This window comes from Lissotriton helveticus, chromosome 5_1 (assembly GCF_964261635.1).
Source record: "Lissotriton helveticus chromosome 5_1, aLisHel1.1, whole genome shotgun sequence".
In the NCBI taxonomy this organism is placed as follows: Eukaryota; Metazoa; Chordata; class Amphibia; order Caudata; family Salamandridae; genus Lissotriton; species Lissotriton helveticus.
In genome coordinates this window covers 650,055,339-650,078,210 of record NC_136065.1, presented here as the reverse complement: position 1 = coordinate 650,078,210, position 22,872 = coordinate 650,055,339, and the positions used below count along the sequence as shown (strand labels likewise).

General features: G+C 43.7%; 1 protein-coding gene across 1 annotated transcript in view; it reads left to right on the top strand.

Annotated features, from left to right (window-relative positions):
- LOC144754814 (transmembrane protein 150A-like) overlaps nt 1-22,872 on the top strand; it is a 687,487-nt gene that overhangs the window by 327,244 nt on the left and 337,371 nt on the right. Inside the window, exon 3 of the mRNA XM_078643045.1 lies at nt 7,276-7,347. Within this exon, the coding sequence (XP_078499171.1) occupies nt 7,276-7,347 (72 nt within the window). The remainder of the gene's footprint in view (nt 1-7,275; nt 7,348-22,872) is intronic.

Below are 22,872 nucleotides of genomic sequence, written 5' to 3'. Positions count from 1 at the left end.
ATGCGCCAATGGATGCAGAAACATTGTTGGGTCCGGTAAAGGCTCATGCATTGTGCTCCCCTCAACGGCTGCCAATCCTGATGACGGCATTCGTGGAAACTTCACCACTACGATTAAGGGGTAGTGAAGATCAAGAGGAAAGCAGCATCGATCAGGTACAACCTTCTGTCAGCAATACTACTCAAAACGTCAATGGAGACAATCATGCACATGAATGCATGGTTACATCCTTTTCCGAGTTAGTGGAACTCTCACAGGAAGCTGTTGACCGCTTTTTCAGCAGTCTCAATGATGTGATGTTCTCACCAGAGCAGAACTAATGACTCTTGAACAGGCTAGCACACGGCGTTCCCGACACCTTGAATTTGGCCGTCAACTTTAATAATAAAGTAGCAAGATCGACTTTTCTTCCAGTCCACGGACAGCAATTTTTTAGCAGCCCCAAAATATATTTTTTTCGGGACACTTATCTTCTGCTTAAAGTAAGAACTATTCTTGGAGAACTAATTTCTGTTTTTAGAAACTTCATAGACATTAGCTGCCCGCTGGTATGTTCATAAATATTTTTTTTCTTGAACTGTGATTAAGTGGTCTCGAACTTTTCTTCTGTATTAAGAGCCATTTCATGTGTAATTCTCATATTCAATTACTAATAATGTATACATATGCGTGATTAATTTAGCATTAGTCTACTGCTTAAGTGCATATAGTACATATGGCTATTTTATTTTCCCGTACATTACATAATTTCGAAGTGCATTATATGTATTTTGGGGTGGTAAGGTATACACGATACTCTACAGTATGTTTTACTATGCCTAGATTCGTAAATATGGCCATAGTTAGCGTGGAGTGGGTGTGATGTATTCCTATAGGTTCTGTATCGATCCCCCTATTCCTGACCCTATTCTGGTTAACAAGCTAACTAGCAGCCATCCCATGATGCAGAAACCGTTATCTGATTACGCCAGACCACGGCTCAGGAGCACGTTATCTGATTAGGTCATAACGCTTGCCATCTAATTAGGCAAAGCAAATATTCCTCCAGCCCCTGATAAGGCACACGGAGTTCTCAAAACAAATCAAACCTATGACAACCTGGGAAAAACCCTGCGGCCATTGTTTTGATTTCCCCGAGAACTTCAGTAAAAGAATGTGCTAACGACCAGCTCGTATGACATCCTTATTGACGTATCTATGTCCATCCTTACGTCAATCTCGGCACCTTACAGGTATAAATATTACCGATATTGCCTTAAGCAAACACACGCGGTGGTGACGAGATCGGAGCAGCGAGACTTGCCGAAGCCCAGCAGAGAGCGAAGCCCACTGGCGCTGCCCCGCCTTCCTGACGCGCTGAGAACGAGGCGTTGCCTTTCTCCTGCCGAGAAATCCAGCTCCGGCGCTTCCGAGCAGCCCTCGCAGGCAGCTTGGAATATCAAGACCTCAGACGAGAGATACTATCCCTCAACCATCCTAAACCTCAGGTACAGAACTGAATAACCCCTTGCAGAGAATTCTTGAGTCAGTCACTTGGCAAAACAAACTTAACTTAAACTGCTACTTTCTATCCCCACCCACGTATTAGGCTTAGGTCAGGTACACCGGGGTAGGCGTGGTTAGAAGCACCAGTTGAGTACGATTAGTCAAATGTTTATATGTATGTATCTATTTTATCCATTTTAAACACCATATGGCTTAGAAACCATATAAATGTTTTTACAGTATTATTTTATAATTCTGCTTTTATTGTATGCACTTTACTTAACCATAAGTATCGCAATAATATCGATCCATTTCTCTTGTATGAGAAAAGAGACTGATCAATAAATAACATCTTTTATTGAACACGCCCGTCTCTTCCTTTTCTCTACAATCTGGTGAAACTAAGAATGCACGTACTGACTGAGTAAAATAAGTTGTCTTTTGTTTTCACACGACTCTAGAGATATACTCTTGATTAGGGGAGAGCAAAGTTGTCATGTTCTATGGTTGTCAGAAACTAAATCCCTTCTTGTCTATCCAGGGAGGTTCAACTCCTCCTTGTCTATTCGAGAAAGTTTCTAGTGAACTCTGAGCTAGCTGGCAAACCCAAAACTTTAAGTCTAATATCGACAGTAGAAGACCTAGTTAACGTCTGGTCTAGGTCTATACTATTGGAGGTATTATTCCAATGCGCAGAGCCTATTGGGATAATAGGAACTACACTACAATGTATGAAGCCCAAAAAATTAGCAAAATGCCCTTAAGGAATCCCAAATTACCACCAACTTCTAGTTGGTGGTAAGTTGCGATTTCCTTGAAAAATGCACATTTCAGCATTTTTCAAAGTGCCATGTGACGCACATACATGCCCTTAGGCATGTATGTGCGCCACCGGTGCACCCATGCATATTTCTGGGGTGCAACAGGGTGTCCTTTGGACACCCCTGCACCCTTGAAATTCTTCTCAATTTGCGATTTTCAAATTGCGAATCGCAAAATTGAGAATACCTTCCCATTCATTCCTATGGGCCTCCTGGCCCATAGAAATGAATGGGAAAGTATTCCTTAATTGCGATTCGCAATTTGCTAATCGCAATTAAGGAATACTAAGAATTCGATAAAAAAAGCGAATTTGTACATGCATACCAATTTGCGATTCTGAAATAGCGATTTCTTAAAAATCGCAATTTCAGACTCGCAAATCGGTACCTTCATACATATTGCCCTAAGAGTGGTAGTCACAGAAAATAGCGAATTGAAAACATTAGAGAACATAGGCTCAATATTTGGCACCGTTAATTGAGGCACATGAAGGAGCTGTATTACTAATAGCCCCACCGCCCACGGCACGTACCTCAAGTTCGTGATCAACAGCAAACTCAACATAACCTCCCAAGTCAACACTATCACTGTATTTGTCAAAGACTTTCTTGCTGAAAGAACAAGCATTTGCAATGCAATAGGTCTCACATTACTGAATGTTTGAGCTATTGGTGTTCCATTATTATTAGCAATGCCAATAGCTCAAAGTTTAATAATGCGAGACCTATTGCATTGCAAATGCTGGTTTAAATATTGCACTCCATGGAAGAGTTTTTGAGAAGTAAAATGTCAACCCTGATTTTATTTGACTGGATTTGATGCTTCAAAAGATTCTAGGTGTAAGCAGGTAAACAGAGTTTTACATGTTTTACTCCAAACTATTGGAATGCAATACTCAGGAAAGCGGTGGATGATTTGAATGACTCTTGCCAGTCCATACCCATGGGGGATAAAACAAACTGTAGGACGCGTCTGCAATGGTTCTACATTCCTTTTTGCGGACTCATGTAGCCTCAGAGGTATTCCTTGGAAAAATAGCTTCTGTTAATAGCCTTTAAAAGTTCTTCCGTTTCTATTTGTTTATTTAAAATAACACAGCAAAACTCTTGTGAAGTAGAGTCCCTTATATTTCCTGTTGGCGTTTATTTAGCTTAAGGAGATTTATTTTGAAGTATTTTCAGTACTGCTTTTAGGGTTGCTAGTAGTCCGTAGAGAAACCTTGGAACCCAGAACATGTTGGCAACCGAGATGCAGCTGACAAACAATATCTCTGTGACCCTTCTGATTGTGCAGACTCCTGCAGTCCGAGGGGGAAAATTAGTGCACTCTGCCCAGAGTTTGGTCAGGAACACTGTAGCGGCCACTTCTATGATATATTAGCCCCAGAAAGAGCAAAAATAGGCCAGTAATTGCTTCATCCTTTCACACTTTGTGATGATTTATTTTGTATGAACTTTGTGTGTAACTTTCAGCTTCGCTGCACTTAGGACCAACATTTTCAGGAAAACAAAGCTAGGACACAACTCTGATTTACCAAAAGATGAGAAACGAAATTCCAGGTGGCATGTTAGAGAAATAGGAAACATCCTTTACAACGCAACTTTTACCACGCAGTGCCTTTACGACGTGACTTTTACAACGCAAACCATTACAACGCATTGCGTTGGGGGGGCGCTCTAGGATAGGGAATAGGTTTAATTTACTGTCCAACACCTTCCCTACTATCCACAGGGACTGGAGTTGGAATAGTAAATTAAACTATTCACTATCCAGCGCCCCAAAGCACTATGCGTTGTAATGGTATGCGTTGTAAAAACCGCATTGTAAAAGCATGCGATGTAAAAGCATGCGTTGTAATGTCATACATCCTAGAGAAATTAATCCAGCTAAGTTGACTAAGAATAACTTGTTCAAAGAAATAGTCTTAAAGCCGTTTTGTATTACTGAATTGTCTCTCATGTTTCAGAATGCACTAGGCATCCATGACTGGGTAAGGAGAGCCGTGCTACCGTCCAAAGTGGACCATCCAGTGCTGACTAAAAACGCACTTATGCTTTCTAAATTTGTCCTGGGTGTGAATGAATGAATGAAGAGGTGAAGATTGCAAGGTATGAAGGCCTGCCTTCAAGCATCAGCTCAAAAAAGCTTCAGACCCATGCTTGCAGTCCTACGCATCGATGGTCACACCACAGCTGGAAACCTTAAGATTTGAGGCATCTTGTGATGCGTCATTGAGAAGGACCTTCAAAAATGTATTGAGTGTGTTTCATATTTATATTTATACATGTTCACTTCCTGGACTAAGTCATGGGTGTGGGGAATCTCACCCACCTGAAAATGTTAACCTGTCTCCGTCTTTTTGGATCATTGTGTGATTTTCTTGTGCAGATTGATCTGACGCTCGGAAGCACCTTCACGGATTTCTCGTTTTGTGGGGTTTTTTTGTCTGGTGATGGTGTGACTCATCGCATAGTTGGTACATTGTTTGATTTATCTGTTGCAAAATTTGGGCCAAGTATGGAAAATAACTCCTAAGAACATGAGCCCAACCCAGACAGTGCAGGTATGCATTTAACCACTGCAGCGCCATCTTGGGCGGAAGTCCATTGATTTTGCCCACATCACTCCATAAGCACTTACCTAAATACCACCGGCCGCTGCCTCTCCTCCATCCTCTTCTCCTCAGCAGGAAGCACACAGCCTCCCAGAGTCCCCTAGCCAATCACGACGCTGCCTTACAGCAGCATTGTGATTGGTCTGAGCGCCATGGTTCATTGCTCAGATAGGGACTGGGAGGCTGTGCATGTTCTCTATCCAGGATGTACAATATAGCCTGTGGACAACATGCAAAGTGCGCTTGATGGTTTGGCCAGACCGAGACGGCCAGCCAAATCGTACTGTGTAGTTAAGGTGTAGCCGCCACTCTTTCCTCGACGGCACAGCCCCGCCCGCCCACACCTGGCTTCAATTGCAAGCTCAATACAAAAAAATAAATTAACAGAACGTTGTTTATCATTTTTTTTTTTTTTTTATTGAGCTTGCAATTGAAGCAGGGGTGGACGCTCCTCCGCCTGTGTATATGTTTCCTACAGATGAGGGTGCTGGGTTTTAGATTGAAGTTGAAAGCCGTTGACTCCCCTGGTAAACTTTCATAATGATCAAAGTCAGCTCGCTCAGAAGGCAGAGTTATCGAAAACCCTGTTTAAAAAAATGTTCAGTGATATGAAGTGTGAGCCTCTCAGCTGGCATAGGGGTATCTGTCCCTCCCTTTATAGGGACCTTGTCATAAGGTGATCATGTTTGATATATTTTGGGCAGCTTTGCCATAGTGATAGCACCCCAGTAGTGGTCATCCACAACTTCTGATTAGCTTTCCTGTCATCCAAGGGCATCTCCAACATCTGATGGCTAATACTGGTGTATAGTGAACGTTCACAGCATGTGGAGGACAGGCATGGAAATGTGAGACCCAAGCTATCCATGTGAGCTACAGGTCCTGCCAGTACTTAAAGGAAATGGCAGTAAGAGAACAATGGGCAGTTGACCACAACTAGGTGCCGTACATTCACTGTTATCTCAATATTCTCTTTATTATTGCTTCATGAATATGTGCCAAGGAGCACCAGCCAACACCTTTCTTGAGGGCACAAAAATTATAATTGATCACAAGCCTTTAGAAATTTGTGGATATAACTCTTATTAATGTACAGATTGTTAAAGTGGTGCACCACTATTTCTGTATTTATCCAGTTTTCCTAATCTAGGAAGGCACTTTTTGGACAGAGGGTGTCTATAGAGAGTCCGCACATTTCCAAATAGATCCTTTTGCTTTCAGAAATTGTTTTGGGGAGATAACAGTGAGGGTGCGGCATCTATTTGTGGTCAACTGCCCGCTTTTGCAATCTTTGCTGATTGACCATATTGAAGGCTGCCGTGAGATCTAAAAGGATCACGGCCGTAGGAATAACAGCATCAACATCAGCAGCCCGCCCCAGAATAAAGCTCTGTTCGGCTGAACCGTGTTACAAACGTTTTTTATTTAAAATTGGTATTTTTGGATTGAGTCCACACACAAATATCTGTGATATTCACAAATGTCATCTGAATGAGTTCCATGTGAATGTATGTTTCAAAGATCACTTGATACCCCTGTTCGCATGGACATAAGGGTTCCTCTTGTTTTGTTTAATACAGAGGAGAATGTAGGCTCTATTGCTCCACTCACCATTGACTTCAAAGTCGCTGACGAGGTTAGCAAAGGTGGCGCGTGGACTAGGTGGTTAGTAGGCAAAAGTTCCTTTCAGGGTGAAGTTTTCAGAGATTTGCAGCTTGAAGTGCAGGTGTTTCTGCACTGATGGGTGATGGGAAATGAAGGCCTCTTGCTTGGCTTCATATTTAAGACTGTTTTGGAGGGGAAACCAATCATTGTCACTTTCTTTTCATGTTACTGTAAATATTGCTCACCAATGCAAAACTGGTCAGTCACTAGTACAGTTTATGCCACCCCTTCTCCTTATAGTCTGATGAGATAGGTGGCACTGAGGATGCTCCCTCTAATACAGGTTTCATTATTGGTGTTCTGGAGACAGAAGCTCACTCCAATTTGGCTAAACTACGTTGCTTATTTCTGGACCCTTTTTTGTACTTCCAGAGAAGGCGTTCTTAGCACGTTATAGCGTGTCTTTGGTTTCTTTTAACTACTTGGTATTCGCATGTAATGTTTTTTTTCCTGACGAGGATAGGGCTTTATGCTAACACCTGTATAAGGTCACACAGTAAATTCATGAAGAGCCTTCATTTGAGCTGCATAGCTTGTCTCTGCTTCTTTCAATACCGCTCTTGTTTAATGTTGCACAGTGGCTCTAGATCAGTGCGAGCAAACTGTCAATCCAAAGATGAAGTAGAGGCTGCCCATGGGGTTGTGTTGTACTTAAGTTAAAACTAATGCGCATTGCTCTTTTTTCACAGGATATACAATCTATCCTGTGTGACAGAGGAATCCCTCGACTGCTGCACGCTGGACCACATCCCTTTGGTCAGGTAAGAAAATACTCATAAAGAATTACTGTGTTTATGCGTGCTTATATATTTTATATCATATTTATGCTCATAGCTACGTCCAGGGTTTTAAGTGGGCCGGGTCTTGCCGGCGGTTCTAAAAAGCAGGTGCCGAAACGGGTCTCTATCGGGCTCTCCATTTTTGCCCTCACCATCGGGGTGAAAAAAATATCTTAACTCTGTAGCAGTACCACCCTTCACTGTCTTTGAGGTAACTTCAAAGAGACTAGTTTTAGTTCTTTTAGTCTCATCATTTCAGAACAGAAGTATTTTCAATATTATATGCAACAAAGCCGTAGTTGTTGCTTATGTATCCTCATACAACTGAACTAACAGCCATTGACAAAGCCAATAGCCCTAGCTTGTTGTAGGTAATGTTACTTTTTGTATTATATATCTGGATTCAAACACAGAAGCGGCAAAATGCCAGTCAGGCGGCACACTGTGCTAAGCACAGATTTTTAACTTATGCGTTTTAAGCCACGCACTCAACTGCATCGGCCAGTGGGATGAAAAAACCCCTAGTTTTTTCAACCCACTTAAAACTCTGGCTACATCTATGCGTTCCTGCCTGAACTTCCGTGAATCAGCGCACTGAAAATGCTCACTACTAAATATTAGATATAATCTTTTGGTCCAAATCGATCTTTCCTAATGACCTGTGCAGTCCAGACCCCACAATTAAATTCTCGTCAAAGAGAACAAGTAACATTTGTACAGAGAAAAAGCAGAATTTAAATCTGAAGCAGAGCTGGGAAATGTTCTGGTCGGTGTCTTGAAAATTGGGTGCAATGTCTGTAGTTAAATAAAAATAAATAAACAATAAGGGCAGCGCCTGCCGTGGTCTCTTTCGCCTTTCTGTTCCAGAGGGAGCCGACAACGGGTTTCATGTGTTTTGACAGCGAGATGACTTCCGGGTTTCTTCGCTCATCTTCCGCCCTGGTCTGTCGCCTTCAGCGATTGGGCGCCGTTCCTGCAGCACCGCACCTGGCTGCATGAATGCTGCTTTCTGCAAGCGAACGGCAGCCTTCCATTTCCAGGCACCTTGTGCAAACATCTGGAACCGTTCTCTCGTGGTATGCAGACTTTTTACGCCGGAGGCCTGTATTTATACCTGTGCAGACCTGCCCGATCATTGCCAGCTGTTCAGCCTTAGTGGAGATTTCTTCAGGTTCCCCCCCCCCCATCCCCTCCGAAAGCCATGGCAAATGTGGTTTTGCTAACTTGACAGGGTTTTTTCTGTTATTTTATATCTGTTATTTTATATCTGTAGAATGCAGGTTTACTTTATCGATATCTTCAAATAGTTATATGTATTTAAAAGTAAAACCAAACCATGGAAGTTACTCAATATGAAATAACAATAAATAAATCCATCATAACAGCCCTAGGTACCCAAATTGTAATACAAATATGCACTTCCGGACTCCTGTTAAACCTAAGAAACAAGCATTTACAATGCAACTGTCTCGCCTTTGCCAAAGTTAGAGCTATTGGCATTGTAAATGACAACATTTTTATTTATGTGTTGGTTTTGAAATAGATAAATAAATGGCATTGTCATTTACAATGTCAATAGCTTAATCTCTAGCAAATGCGAGACCTATTGCATTTGCACCCACCCACACACCCACAGAGAGCCCCCCACCCACACACACACACAGCCCCCCCCACACACACAGAGCCCCCCCACACACACAGAGCCCCCCCACACACACAGAGCCCCCCCACACACACAGAGCCCCCCCACACACACAGAGCCCCCCCACACACACACCGCCCCCCACACACACACAGAGCCCTCCCACACACACACACAGAGCCCCCCCACACACACAGAGCCCCCCCCACACACACACAGAGCTCCACACACACACAACGAGGAACAGGGAGGGGTCAGAAAAGCGAGCGGGACGAGGGAACAGGGGGGTGGGGGGGTCAGAAAAGCGAGTGGGACGAGGAACAGGGGGTGGGGGGGGTCAGAAAAGCGAGCGGGGCGAGGAACAGGGGGGTCAGAAAATCGAGTGGGATGAGGAACAGGGGGTGGGGAGGTCAGAAAAGCGAGCGGCACGAGGGACAGGGGGGTGGGGGTCAGAACTTCAGCGGAAGATACTTTTGTATTTCGATTTTTCGTAAAACGTAAGTGGCATCAGCTCTAAAGAATCGAGTGAAATTTGAGGAGTGGGGGTGCTCGAACTTCCAGATGGCATAAGGAAAAACAGACATTTGACTATAACTGAAAGCTTGTCATATGGTGCAAACCAGAGGGTCTAACAAGTATGCAGTTATACAGGGAGGATATTTCAAGACGTTACTTATATTCATTTTACACCTCGTCATTGTCAAATTGCTAAGGAGCCCCTCTCCAGAACATGCCAGCTCACAATCACAGAACCATGAGCAACAGTGGACAAACTTGGGATCGCAACACTCCATAACAGACTTTAAAACAACTCTGCTGAAGAAAAAAAATGGCCAAACCTGAATATCCCTACCGAGGGCATATCAACTAGTTAACTTCAGTAGTCGGTCATCTTGTCAAGGCAATGAATCAGATGTCAATTTTGGGGAAAGAATGTGAATTTGCGCTAATTATCATACAATTCCAGATCCTGATTGTAGGCGGAAGAACAACCACCTAATCTCACCAACTGGCCCAAAAGGTCTCAGTCCCCAGATGTTCTCCCACCCCCACCTTGGTGTTCTGGTAGTTCTCCAGCGCCCTGAAGGTAGTCTCGGTGAGCTTGACGTGCAGGACGGTGATTTGGTCCTGGCTCAGCCTCCCGCAGGACAGCCCATACCTCCCTTCCACACTCAGCGCTGCCATCTTTGATCTCCCCCCGCCCGCGGCCATCCAGCTGAGTGGATGATCATATACTAGCACAACCTAATCCGCTTCGCTCCGCCGTTCTGTTCTTCCTTCTCCTCTTCGCTCCAGAGAACCTCCAAGCCACCGATTGGTCGACTACACCAAAGCCCCACCCCCACGCCCTGGTGCGCTTTCTGGTTGGACAAAACCACTGCACAGCTGCCAAGGGGTTGGACAGTTGCCGTACTTTTTGCCAAGCCTTGGTTTCATTTAAAACATGCACTCGCCCCCCCTGAAAATGACCGGCATTTCTCCGAGCCATTTGTGAATGACCTCGGAGAAACAGGGTGGTGTGGAGCGCTCCTCTCTTGCCTTCCGATCTCCGGAAGGCAAGAGAGGAGCGCTCCACACCACCATGTTTCTCCGAGGTCATTCAGAATTGGCTCGGAGAAACGCCCGTCATTTTCGGGATTGAGGGGCGTTTTTTTCTGTCTCTACGCTTCCCATTGGCTGGAATGTAAAATTCCAGCCAATGGGAAGAAAAAGAGAAAGAAACGAAAAAACACACCCCTCAATCCCAAAAAGACGGGGCTTGAACGGAGTGATGCCCCTCTCCTCCAATGGCTGGCCTCCGTTTAGGAAGCCAGCCAATGGAGAAGAGGGGCGGGTTCAAGCCCCACTCTCTGAAACATCAGTTTTCTCCCAGCGAGACTGCGCAAGCGCAGCCTTCGCTAGGCGAAACCTAAAAACGGTTTTCCAAGAAAGGGGCATGCCCATTGGTGTAACATAGCCCCCCTTCGTGCGGGGTTTAGGGACGTAGCTGCAAGGGGCTCCCTCAGCGCAGTACCCTGACCTGAGAGCCCCTGATTGAGCCCACAGGTGGCCACTCCATGTACCTTGCAGGGGGTCCCCCTCAAGTTTCGTTATGCTAATGGGGATGCCCACAGAAATATGAAGATACGATGTATGCCTCGGAACACTCGGGGGGAAATTAGTAATGTTCCTCTAATGCTGAAATGTGCTGAGACATAGCACTATAATGTACACATGTCAGGCAAAGTTCCTAATGTGATTGTTTTGCCACTGTACTGCCTGCTTGCACTTAAAAAAAAAAAAATACAGTTACTCGAACAGTTAGGATCTCAGACGTCCCTCATAGGAAAGAAAAAAACAATAATATCCTACATGTGAGGATTTCACTTCCAGTTTTCACCCGAAAGATGAGCACGTGCACTGTCATGTTCATAATCACTCTGTGATGTTAAAATATTGCTCACAAGCCAGGGACCGCAATGTTCTTCAAAGGAAAAAGACCAAGGAGAGATGATGTAAGTACCCTTTCTGCCTGCCAAAATCATTTGACATTTACTACTCTGTTTCCGATTACTAATGGATTGCAGTCACTAGTAAAACCACGTTCCAAAACAATATGGAGAAGGCTATTTGTGGAAAACTTAAACAAAACTTGAACACATTAATATCCGCCTCCTTAATGTTTTCACAGAAGACCTTTTGCTCAGGAAATAGTCTTTGTTATCAAGTTTATGGTTGAGTTTTTCATTGAGCCTTTAACCCCTTGGCCGCGGCGGTAATTCCGCCGCGGCACTAGGGGGGAGAGGGGCCCGCGCGGCACCGACATGCTGGTGACGGAACCACTCCGTCACCATCCACGGGTGGGCTGTGCTAATGACAGAGTGGTTCTGTCATGGCCCCGCCCGCATAATAGAACGCGCCGCACAGGTGCGAAATCAACGCCGCGCAGGTGCGGCGGCCGGCCGTGACGGAACCACTCCGTCATTAGCACAGCCCACCCGTGGCTGGTGACGGAGTGGTTCCGTCACCAGCATAGAAGGCGTTAAAGATGTATATCTTGAGACACTGGGAAAAGGTCTGTGTCCAGAGAGGACAAATCCTAACAATGAACTCTGATCCTTGGGGGGGGGGGAAATAGGGTGCAAGCTAGAACAGTGCAGTACCCCTTCAATACCATGCAGGACCAAGGGACCTCCCAGCTGTGGCAGCTCCATTAGAATGGAGGAGTGCCTCCCCGGCCACCACAGGCACGTAAAATGATAATAAAACAGGTTTTGAACCCGTTTTATTATTGTTTTATTTTAATCCCATGACCAGCTCCCAGGACTCTGACGAGTCTTGGGGAGGGGATGTCACTGCTGATGGCGGAGTGGTGGGCACTCCCTTCACTGCGCATGAGGGTTTGGCCTGCCGTCCCAGGCCGGCCAAACACCACATGCGCAGTGAAGCTCTCTCCAGCCTCAGCTGCGTTGCTGGGGCTGAAGAAAGCAGGCATAGGCTCCCAGTCTGTTTGGGAACGCAAGATGCTGGCACGCAGGCCAACCACAACGCTGCTTTCATGCAGGGTTAGAATTGGCCGTAGTGCATTCTGGGAGCCTGTGCCAAAAAGCAGGAAGAGTGTGATGCGGTGGGAGACTGCCGCAGTGGCGTTAAAGTAAGTTTATTTATTTTGTCCCCAAACCCTCCCCACCTCTATTCTCCAGTCCACCCCCACCAAAACTTTGGCAGGGGACAGGCCGCTACTGGGATCTCCCAATCCCTGAGTGTGGCTAGGGGAGTTTTGAGATGGAAAGGGTCCCCTTCTTGGAGTTGGTCCTTCCATTTTATGAGTCCTGGTCAGAAAAGGTGTGACTCCTCTCTAATTAACAGACTAAGCGCCAGTACATTACATGATATCGCAAGTTGCACCATCAATCGGTGTGATAACACAAGGAAGCAATGTTAGAAGTGACTAATTTGGAATTTAAATGATTAAAATCGACAAAGTATATTAAACCAAAACAAAGAAATGCCTTTGTCCTACATAAATAGAAATAATACGCATTAAGTGGATACCCCTTACATTATTAACACTGTATGAAAAACGTCCCCCGTCTCCTTTAAATGGATAATTTTTTACTGAAAGCATATCCAGATTGATTAAAATTTGATGATACAGTGCCAGGATAAACATCTCTCAGACACAAGACTTAAATAGGCTTGTTTGGTAGGCAGGGCCAAGATGCACAAATGGATGAGCGAGCAAGCCGGTACATAGCTTGCATCGCCATGAATGGTGATTTTGTGCATCTTTGCAGGTAAATTGGCTACAAACATACTGAGCAAAACTACGCACACTTGCACACACTGGTGCTGGAGCAATATTTCGAGCCGGTGTGCTGCCACGAATGTTATGTAGCTGAAGTCACAGGGATTGTGAAAAATCCAAGCATCAATCGAAGATGAAGTGTACCAAATGAGCCACGCCCATTCAGTAAGAGAGTGGTATGGGTGTAGTATGTAGCTGATGGTGCATTTTGGAGGACACTGTCGCAAATAAATATCAAAAGCATGGTGTGGTAGCGCACTGTCGCTTACAGACAGCACATTCTCTGTTGAAGGGGCCACGAACTTTGCACAGACTTGCAGCTTTACTGATAAAACGATATAACACACAAATGATAACATGCGGAAATTGTGTTTCAGCGCATATTTGTCATTTACCCATCACCAAGTGATGTCTTGATGCTTTTTAAATCTTTGTTTTCATGTCCATTCAGAATTGCAAAAAAGGGCCTCCTTTTTGCTTTAATTGATTATTTATATATATATATATATATATATCTGTGCAATACATTGCTAGGTATTTAAAATGTGTTGTCTATTAGAAAAATACACCCCTGAGCCTTCCTATCACACCAGCAAGATACTCAGTTCACTCTTGCTTTTGTTCTCATATCACCACCCAGACTATGTAGTTTGAGCCTGTACCACCGCCATTCCCCTGGCTATTGTGACCATTTACTGAATGTTTCTCTACCCTCTACAGTAAACTGAGAGGCAGGATCAACCTTGTTCTCAGCAATGGGGCTATGATGTGATCATCAGACAAATAATTACACAAGAGAGGGTTAGCCTGTCTAGAAATGAACTCTTACGGTCTAAGAGGTCATTTATCTGGTCTCAATATATCTTAAGATGGTGGGGATCTGCACCCAGGTAAATCGGTGCATCCCTGGCATCTCATAGATATATTGGTAGGATCCACACCAGGAGCAGCTGGTATTAACCGGCAACGGGCATTGCCCTTCTAGCAGTGGGGAGGAGATAAAATGGAGAGAATGTACACCATGGAGCAGCTTCAAATGAAGTGCTTATTACAAATTCTGTTTTTTTTTTGAGGAAGGGGTGAGGTTGTAGTCCTCCTGCGCAAGTGCTGGCCGGGCGGGATCTATTGCTCACTGCTAGGCACATGCTAGGAGAGTGATAGTTGGTATCTCCCTTACTGCCTCCACCCCTCCCCCTCTTTTACCCAAGTTCCTTGTCCCATAGAACTTACGGAAACTGGGAGTGCACGTTGGAATGTTCATGTGGAATCAGGCCGAGAACTGGAAAAACCGTTCTGTTCACTGTTGGGAACACCTATAAATGTACAATAAATCTTATTACCTGTTACAAGTCCTGGATTTCTTTGGAGAACCTGGATTTCTTTGGAGGACACCTATTCAAATGTGTTCTATTTCAAATTAGTGTCATGGAAGGTGATGAGGCGATTTCATTTTTCTAGATTTTAATACACTTGAAACTTGTCAAATTAGTTTAAATGCACCACCAATTTTGAAAGCTTTGTGAACTGAGGCACGGTAAGAAGTGGAGTGCACAGGATAACTCATTTTGGTCAAGTGGCAAACTTTAATTATAACTTCAGTCTCATTGTCCCACCTTCATTAATTTTGCCACCAGTCACAGTGCTCTGCTTACATTGTGCTTCATTTGTATGGGTGGTGTGACAACCGGCAGGTACGATCAGGAAATCAGGGGAGAGCCCCCTGGTGGTGATTGGTGTTTTGTAGGACTGGAAGAATGGCGTGCATTGTAAACTGTGATACCGGTTAAAGGTCTATGTTCAAAAGTAGAATTTTGGCTCTTGAAACCGTCCACTGCTTAATCACAGTGATAAGAAGGCTACATTATTTTTTTCCTTTGTAGGTGCAGAAGGAAAATGATTTGACCAAAGTCATATGATTTTTTTTTGGGCAGGTTTACATAGTGCGTTCTTGACCCGAAAGTACTAGAGCGCTTTACACGAGCACCAGTTACATTACACAATGACACATTCAACCATTTAGATGATTTAAAATTCTAGTCTAGGGCAATGCATCAGAACCCTGCCACTGGACTGGAGCATTACTGAGGCGCTTAAAAGCCAACTTAGTCAATACAAGGACAGATGTAAAACCCGCTAGTGCAGACGTGGCGTGGACATGCATGTTCATTCTGTTACCCGCCGCATCATACTTTCAAGTCCATGACTGAGCCTTACTTTACAGGACTCACTTGTTCACTGGAGCTAATAATGCGGATTTGCACACCACAATAACTGTTGAACATATTTAATGGAGTAAGATTTAGGGCATTTTGTTATGTGTTTAACTATTTTAAGGCTACGCATTCACAATTGCTTTATAAACTTTCTTGCTCTCTCAATTTTGCTTTAAAATGCTCAATTTACCCCTTCTTTTTATAAAACATTTCTCGCGATGTAGCGCTCATCCATGACTTTTACCCCACACCACTTTTAAAATGTCACCAGGTGCCACTGAGCCTCACACACAGGTACCACCAGTGACCTGCTTCATCATCAGAGCCTCACACACTGCAACTAGTATGCGTGGGTCGGCTCAACGCAGTTTGTAAACGGAGCTCTTGTCCAAGTTAAAATCACCATCAGGATCCAAAATTCTGTTTACTAGCTAGGTCCTTTGGTGAGAATAAAAACAGTGAGATGTTTAGTGGCTATAATGCCCCCTAACACCATTGGGTCAACATGTTTCAGCCTGTATCTAGTGCAACCTTAGGTCAATAGGCTTTCTTCAGGACCGGAAATGTACGTAGTATCCCTATGATATATAGTTGGGGGCCATATGTATTAACATATTTTTCCATAGGCACAGAATAGGAAAAACCCTTTTATACATCTGGCCCTTGGTTACTACTAACTCTGAGTAGTAGTTTATACAAACATCATGAAACATGCAAACATACAGACAGACAAAAGTGGACCTTTTCCTGTAACAATGTTTGAAACAAAAAAGCATAATTGTATTTCTGTTAGGGGGTGATTCTGACCCCTTGATATTGCATTGTCTCATGCTCAGGCGCACATAGCGGTACAAAAGGGGGTGGTGATGGACGGAGCATCTGAACCAATCAAACACTCACACCCAGTCAAAAGATCTGGGTTTGACCCATCACCGTTCTTTAGCCCACTCGGCCACCCCAGTTCAGACATGGCTATATGCAAATCAGTCTGACCCTGTGCCTCATGGGAACAGTCCAGCCCGAACTGCCAAGCCAAGCCTTCCCTGGACCGGAAACAAGCTTCCGAGGACCGGTTTCTGGCATTACAGCCGTCTTCAGCCCGGCTTGCTTGAATCCAGTGGCAAAGTGAGCAAGGGACTCACGTCTGAGCATACCCTGCCACACTTATGGCGGCCAGAAGCGTACAAAAGGGGGTGGTGATGGACGGAGCATCTGAACCAATCAAACACACCCAGTCAAAAGATCTGGGTTTGACCCATCACCGTTCTTTAACCCACTCAGCCACCCCAGTTCAGACATGGCTATATGCAAATCAGTCTGACCCTGTGCCTCATGGAAACAGTCCACCCCGAACTGCCAAGCCATGCCTTCCCTGGACCGGAAACAAGCTTCCGAGGACCGTTTTCCGGCATTACAGCCGTCTTCAGCCCGGCTTGCTTGAATCCAGTGGCAAAGTGAGCAAGGGACTCACGTCTGAGCATACCCTGCCACACTTATGGCGGCCCCCCTTTGCTCACTTTGCCACTGGATTCAAGCAAGCCGGGCTGAAGATGGCTGGAATGCGAGAAACCGGTCCCCGGAAGCTTGTTTCCGGTCCAGGGAAGGCATGGCTTGGCAGTTCGGGCTGGACTGTTCCCATGAGGCACAGGGTCAGACTGATTTGCATATAGCCATGTCTGAACTGGGGTGGCCGAGTGGGCTAAAGAACGGTGATGGGTCAAACCCAGATCTTTGTACCGCTTTTGGCTGCCATAAGTGTGGCAGGGTATGCTCAGACGCGAGTCCCTTGCTCACTTTGCCACTGGATTCAAGCAAGCCGTGCTGAAGACTGCTGTTTTGATTGATTCAGATGCTCCGTCCATCACCACCCCCTTTTGTACCGCAGGCACACATAGGGCATAGAGACACGTGAGTTTACCCTCCAAAACGTCAGTCATGACATGGATGTATACATATAAAAACACACACAGAAAAGTAAATGAAAGCAAATAAAATTTGTAGATAGTGTTCAGCATGCACACACAGGTGTATATCAGAAATAAAGAATCCCTAAAATCTATATATTCTCTATTGAATAGGACTTGATGAGGTAGTGGGTGTGTGCGATCCCTGTAGTCACTCTGGGGGAATTATTTCTGATATATACCCATGTATGCATGCTGAACACTAGCTACAAATGATTTCCTATTACTTAACTTTTTGTGTGTATATATATATATATATATATATATATATATATATATATATATATATATGTATGTATATATGTGTATATATATATATATATATATATATATATGTGTGTGTATATATATATATATATATATATATATGTGTGTGTGTGTGTGTGTGTGTGTGTGTGTCACGTTTGAGTATTTTCGGAGGGTAAACTCGAATGTCTCCATGCTCTGTCACACATGTCATCCAAGGTGTGCCTGAGCATGAGAAGATACAATATCAAGAGGTTAGTATTACCCCCTAACAGAAATACAATTGTGTGTTTTTGTTTCAGAGACCATTACAGGAAAAGGTCTACTTTGATCTGTATGTTTGCATGCTTCATGATGATTGTATTAACTACTACTCAGAGTTGTTTGTTACCAACCATATATCGTATGGCTACTACATGCATTTTCAGTCCTGAAGAAAGCCTATTAACCCTAGATGGCACTAGATACAGGCTGAAATATGTTGATCCATTGATGTTAGGGGTCATTATAGCCACTAAACATCTCACTGTTTTAATTCTCGCCAAAGCACCTTGCTAGTAAACAGGATTTAGGATCCTGAAGGGGATTTTTACTAGCACTTGTTATCCCTTAGACTTAGAGCTCCACTTACAAACTGCATTGAGCCCACTAACTCACACTAGGTGCAATGGGTGAGGCTCCGATGAGGATGCATGTCACTGGTGATAACTGGTGGGGGAGGATTCCACCAATATATCCATGAGATATCAGAGACTCACCAATTTACCTGGGTACAGATCCCCCATCATCTTAAGATATATTGAGACCAGATAACTGACCTCTGAGACCTTAAGAGTTAATTTCTAGACGGGCTAACCCCCTCCTGTGTAATTATTGGCTCTATCCAGGGAGGCTGAGGGTTACCGCTTTCTAGCTTCTCACTCCCTAATGGTGATTTACTTAATCATCGAACACCCAACATTTAGCTCACCAGGCCAGATAGGGGCTTCACCTTTTTCAACTTTGGCCAATTTAATGCATATCTCCAGTCCACAAATATAATTAACAGATCTAAGCCATTCCTCTATATTTGGGGGCTCTGTACTAACCCACTTTTTTCAAAATTCCCTCTTTGCCAATAACATCAGAAAAATAAATGTGAGTCTTGTTGCTTATGAAGCGGGGGATAGAGACTGCTATCCAACCCAAATAATATCAAGGCACAGCTTACCTTAATTTCCTGACCTACAATTGCTGTGAGAACTTACTTCCTCCTAGAAGAAACCTAATGCCGGGCAATCAGCAAACATCTGCCTATCGTCTGAGGCCTCCTCTTCACGCTTCTTGCATCTCTGCTGCCTGGAGGGAAATTTGGCAAGCTTGTCCAGCGACCAGTAATCCCCGTGGAGGGTGAACAAATGATTTCTTTTATGTGGGACAGCCTTAACTGTTGAGTAAAATAAACTCAAAGATACTCACCATAGTTGCTCATTGATTATTCCTGGTAATTCCTTTTCCCAGTGTTGGCACGGAGGACCCATCTTTCCTTCTAGTGCAGTCACGGTTGTCCAGTACCACTGGGAGATTTCCTTCTTGAGTTGTTGCTTAGCCCCATCTGAGTAAGTACATTTGGAGATTATCCCTTTTGCCAGGTCAAAAAACTCAAGATAGTCACCTAGTTCACTTTACAAAATACTCCTACTTTGCAGTTAGAGAAAGAAAAGTAAAAAACATTCTCTGTGTTAAAAGAATAAGCAACAATTTATCAGACATAGCCTGACATTTGGCCTCTGTTTCTGAAGGGGCTTCAAATGTTATGAGATAAAAACAACATTTAAAGACCTCTTTATCATTCGTTCACCTTTGGAACTCCAGCATGGTTATTCTGGGGTGCTGCAGCACCCCTACTTCCAGTGCCTACTCTTGCACACAATCATAGAGTTCTTGGACACAACACACACAATGATTGGGTAAAAACTTAAATGGATGGCTGAACAAATAACGGATAATACGTATGTGCCCATGACATTCCTTGGCACGTAGCGCACATCTCCGGAGCCCCACCTCCATTAATTGCCACTATAAATGGAGGACTAGAAGTACCACGCTTCCAGGGAAAACAGGACTGGAAGAAATAGTCACTTCTGTCATGGAAAAGCCTCAAAGTGGCAGAAGTATCAAATTTAAGTACAGCAACCCTACTGAAGTATTCTGACAAGGTTCTGATGAATGTAGAGTATTCCTGCTGAAAAGTATTGGTATACCTGTACCCTATAACAAAGTAAAGCTTCTTAGTAGTTTACCTTTGCACTTGTTCTCTTTCTGATAAGCTCATGCCGCTATCAAACGACAAATGTGATTATTTCTTCAGAGAAATTACTTAAATCAGATTTTGCATGCATGAAAGAAAACAAACTAGAGCAGGATGCCCCATCTCCCCACTCAACCGCCACAACTGCTTTATAAGTGGATACGTGAACCACAACTGGACCAAACATTAAGGAGACTAGGAGTAAACCCGTGTACAAAATATTACAAGCGAATGAGCACAGACCTCACCAACCTCCTCACAGCTCTCATGCAACCATTATAAAAATGACATCCTAACCTCAACCATCATGAAGGCTTCTTTTGGAAAAACTCTCACCTTGTTAACATTAAAAACACTTCAATCACTCAAGACGTATTCCTAGACACACTTGAGGGAAAGATCCAACCACATCTGAAAAAACAAATCGTGACCCACCGCCACCTTGCGGGGAGTGCTGGGAGAACATACTCTCAGAAATCAAAGCAGAGAGATGGGGTATGTACTACAAAAGAGATGTTTTCTGGGGCTCCCCAAGTGAGGACAAGGATACTGCACATTATTGGCGGAGCTGCATTGGGAATGGATGACTGAAGCGTTAGGCATCCAATCACAAAGCAGCTCATCTCGCGCTTTTAGGGGCGGGAACGATCTGCAGAACACGAACATCCTATCCTGCACATGCACCTCTGGTGATTGTTTTCTGGTCAGTGGCACTCAAGTGGTTGAGACACGGGACTGTGAACCAATGACCGAAAGAGTCCCAGGTCCAAAACATTTGCTGATGCTGTCCAGAGTAACCCCTGTCTAGGTCATATATTCTTGCCCAAATTGTTCTGGAATCTGTTTTCAAGCTGGTAGTTCAGCACTGTCTCCCAAGACCCATGCCTGGTGAGTAACACAACAATTTTTCTCTGATAATGTGTCTCCCCTGCAATTTGAAACAGTGTTGCTACGACATTTTTAAACACTCAAGACTACTCCCTCTGCAACTCGGCTTTATTGCAGCAAGAGCTCAACGGTTCTGAAATATGAACAGCAAAATGACAACAGCTCACTGTTAAATATGTCTGAGAAGTCTCACCATGACTAGAGGCGGTTCTTTCCTGTGTCTCCTCTTTCAGGTGAAGAAGGCCGCATTCTTTCAAATAGACAATCCATTACATAGAGCCATGTTAAAGGATATGGTATCACCTGATGCTACGCATGCTAACATGTCAATGCCAATGATGTCTCTGAAAAGGCACACTAAAATCCTTTGTAGAGACTATGGCTACAGTGTATTTTGAAGACTTTGCAAAGCCTGATCATGGATTAAATTGACCCTCATTCATTTCATAGTCCTTAGCCGCCATCTTTGCCGTTGTATACTTTCTTGTGCTAAAACCGAACTAATCTTGAATGAGCCCTATAGAATTGATGGTGCTGGATTTCCCTAAAAAACATCTTAACGTTTTTATTAGCTTATGTACATATTAAAGATGTAATAATTTTTAAACTAAAACCTTGGATTGAACATTGACCTTTATTGATTGTAAAGTGGGCTGAAATGTGTTTAGTACCAATCATTACAGCACCTCCCTTTCATTTGACTCTAAAAATTAGCAAGTTTCCAAACACCTGCAGACCTACTGTCCCAAACCTTAGGCCACCAGGGAGAACATGTTGCTTCACATTTGGGATGTCAAAGATTTTCTTCAACCTTAGAATCTTGGGATTGGAAGAACCTTGCTGTGTCTTTCCTGATTTTCTAATGCAGCAAAGTTACTCTGTCGGATCCAATTGAAAAAATATGATGTAAAAAGGTTTGCTCTGCCTAACCTGTCCTCTTTCTGCCTTTCGGCGACTTACCGTATGTATGTGATTTATAGAAGTTTTCATTTCATGTAACATACCGATAATGTACGGATTTTTGCTCTTCCTATTTTGTATGTGTGGTTTAGAGGATCCTACTAAACCCAAAGATCTATCTAAACTTTCTATGCCTGTTCTGTGCCTTTTATATAGAGAAGCAACTCTCTGCTTACTCTGTAAATGCTACACCTATCCTACGCCTGTGAAATTTGCATTACTAGTTATGCAGCTATGGTTTAGAGAAGCATGCTATACCTGCCCTGCATCCTTTGGCTTGGTAGGAAATGTTTCACTACCTCCCCTGGATCTGCTGTTCAGGAATGCTTGTTCTGCTTGTTATACAACTATTGTTTAGGGACCCGTGCTTTGCCTGCGGTGCACGTCTAGTTTAAGGACGCTTGTAATGCTCACCCAGACCCTGCACCTCATGGAAGCAGGTCTTATATGTAGGGAAAAGTGAAGTTCATTTCCTGTGCTTATCATTGAAGCCATTATGATGCTTGACGAGGGACCATGGTCTCTGTCATTGAATTTTCCTTGATAACCTATAACAAGCATTGGCAATGCCAATCGGTCTCGCCATATTGAGGAGTTTAGTGTTGTAGTTTTTAATAAGGAGCATTATTATAATGCTAATCTATGCTAACCTGCCTATTTGGTCACATTAGACTTACTCGGTCTCTTTCTGCCTAGCTGCTCCCCAAAAAGCATGCAATCTTTGATACAAACACAATAAGTGTAAATGCAGATTAAGAGAAAAGCACCAAACCGGACTTGCCTATCAAAGAACAAACGAGAAGCAAGTTCCAATGTCTAGCACTCTGCAGCCATAGAAGTCCTAAACAAAAGCCTACAGCCACTGTTTAGTTTGTAAAACATAAAGTGCTGGGGCTAAGAGCAAAACTTTAAAAATTAACAAAAACATGTAAAAAATGTGATGACAAAGTAGACTCTAAATATGTATTCCCTTGAATGAATTGTCTTCAAACTGTTTGTAATTAAATAACCAGACT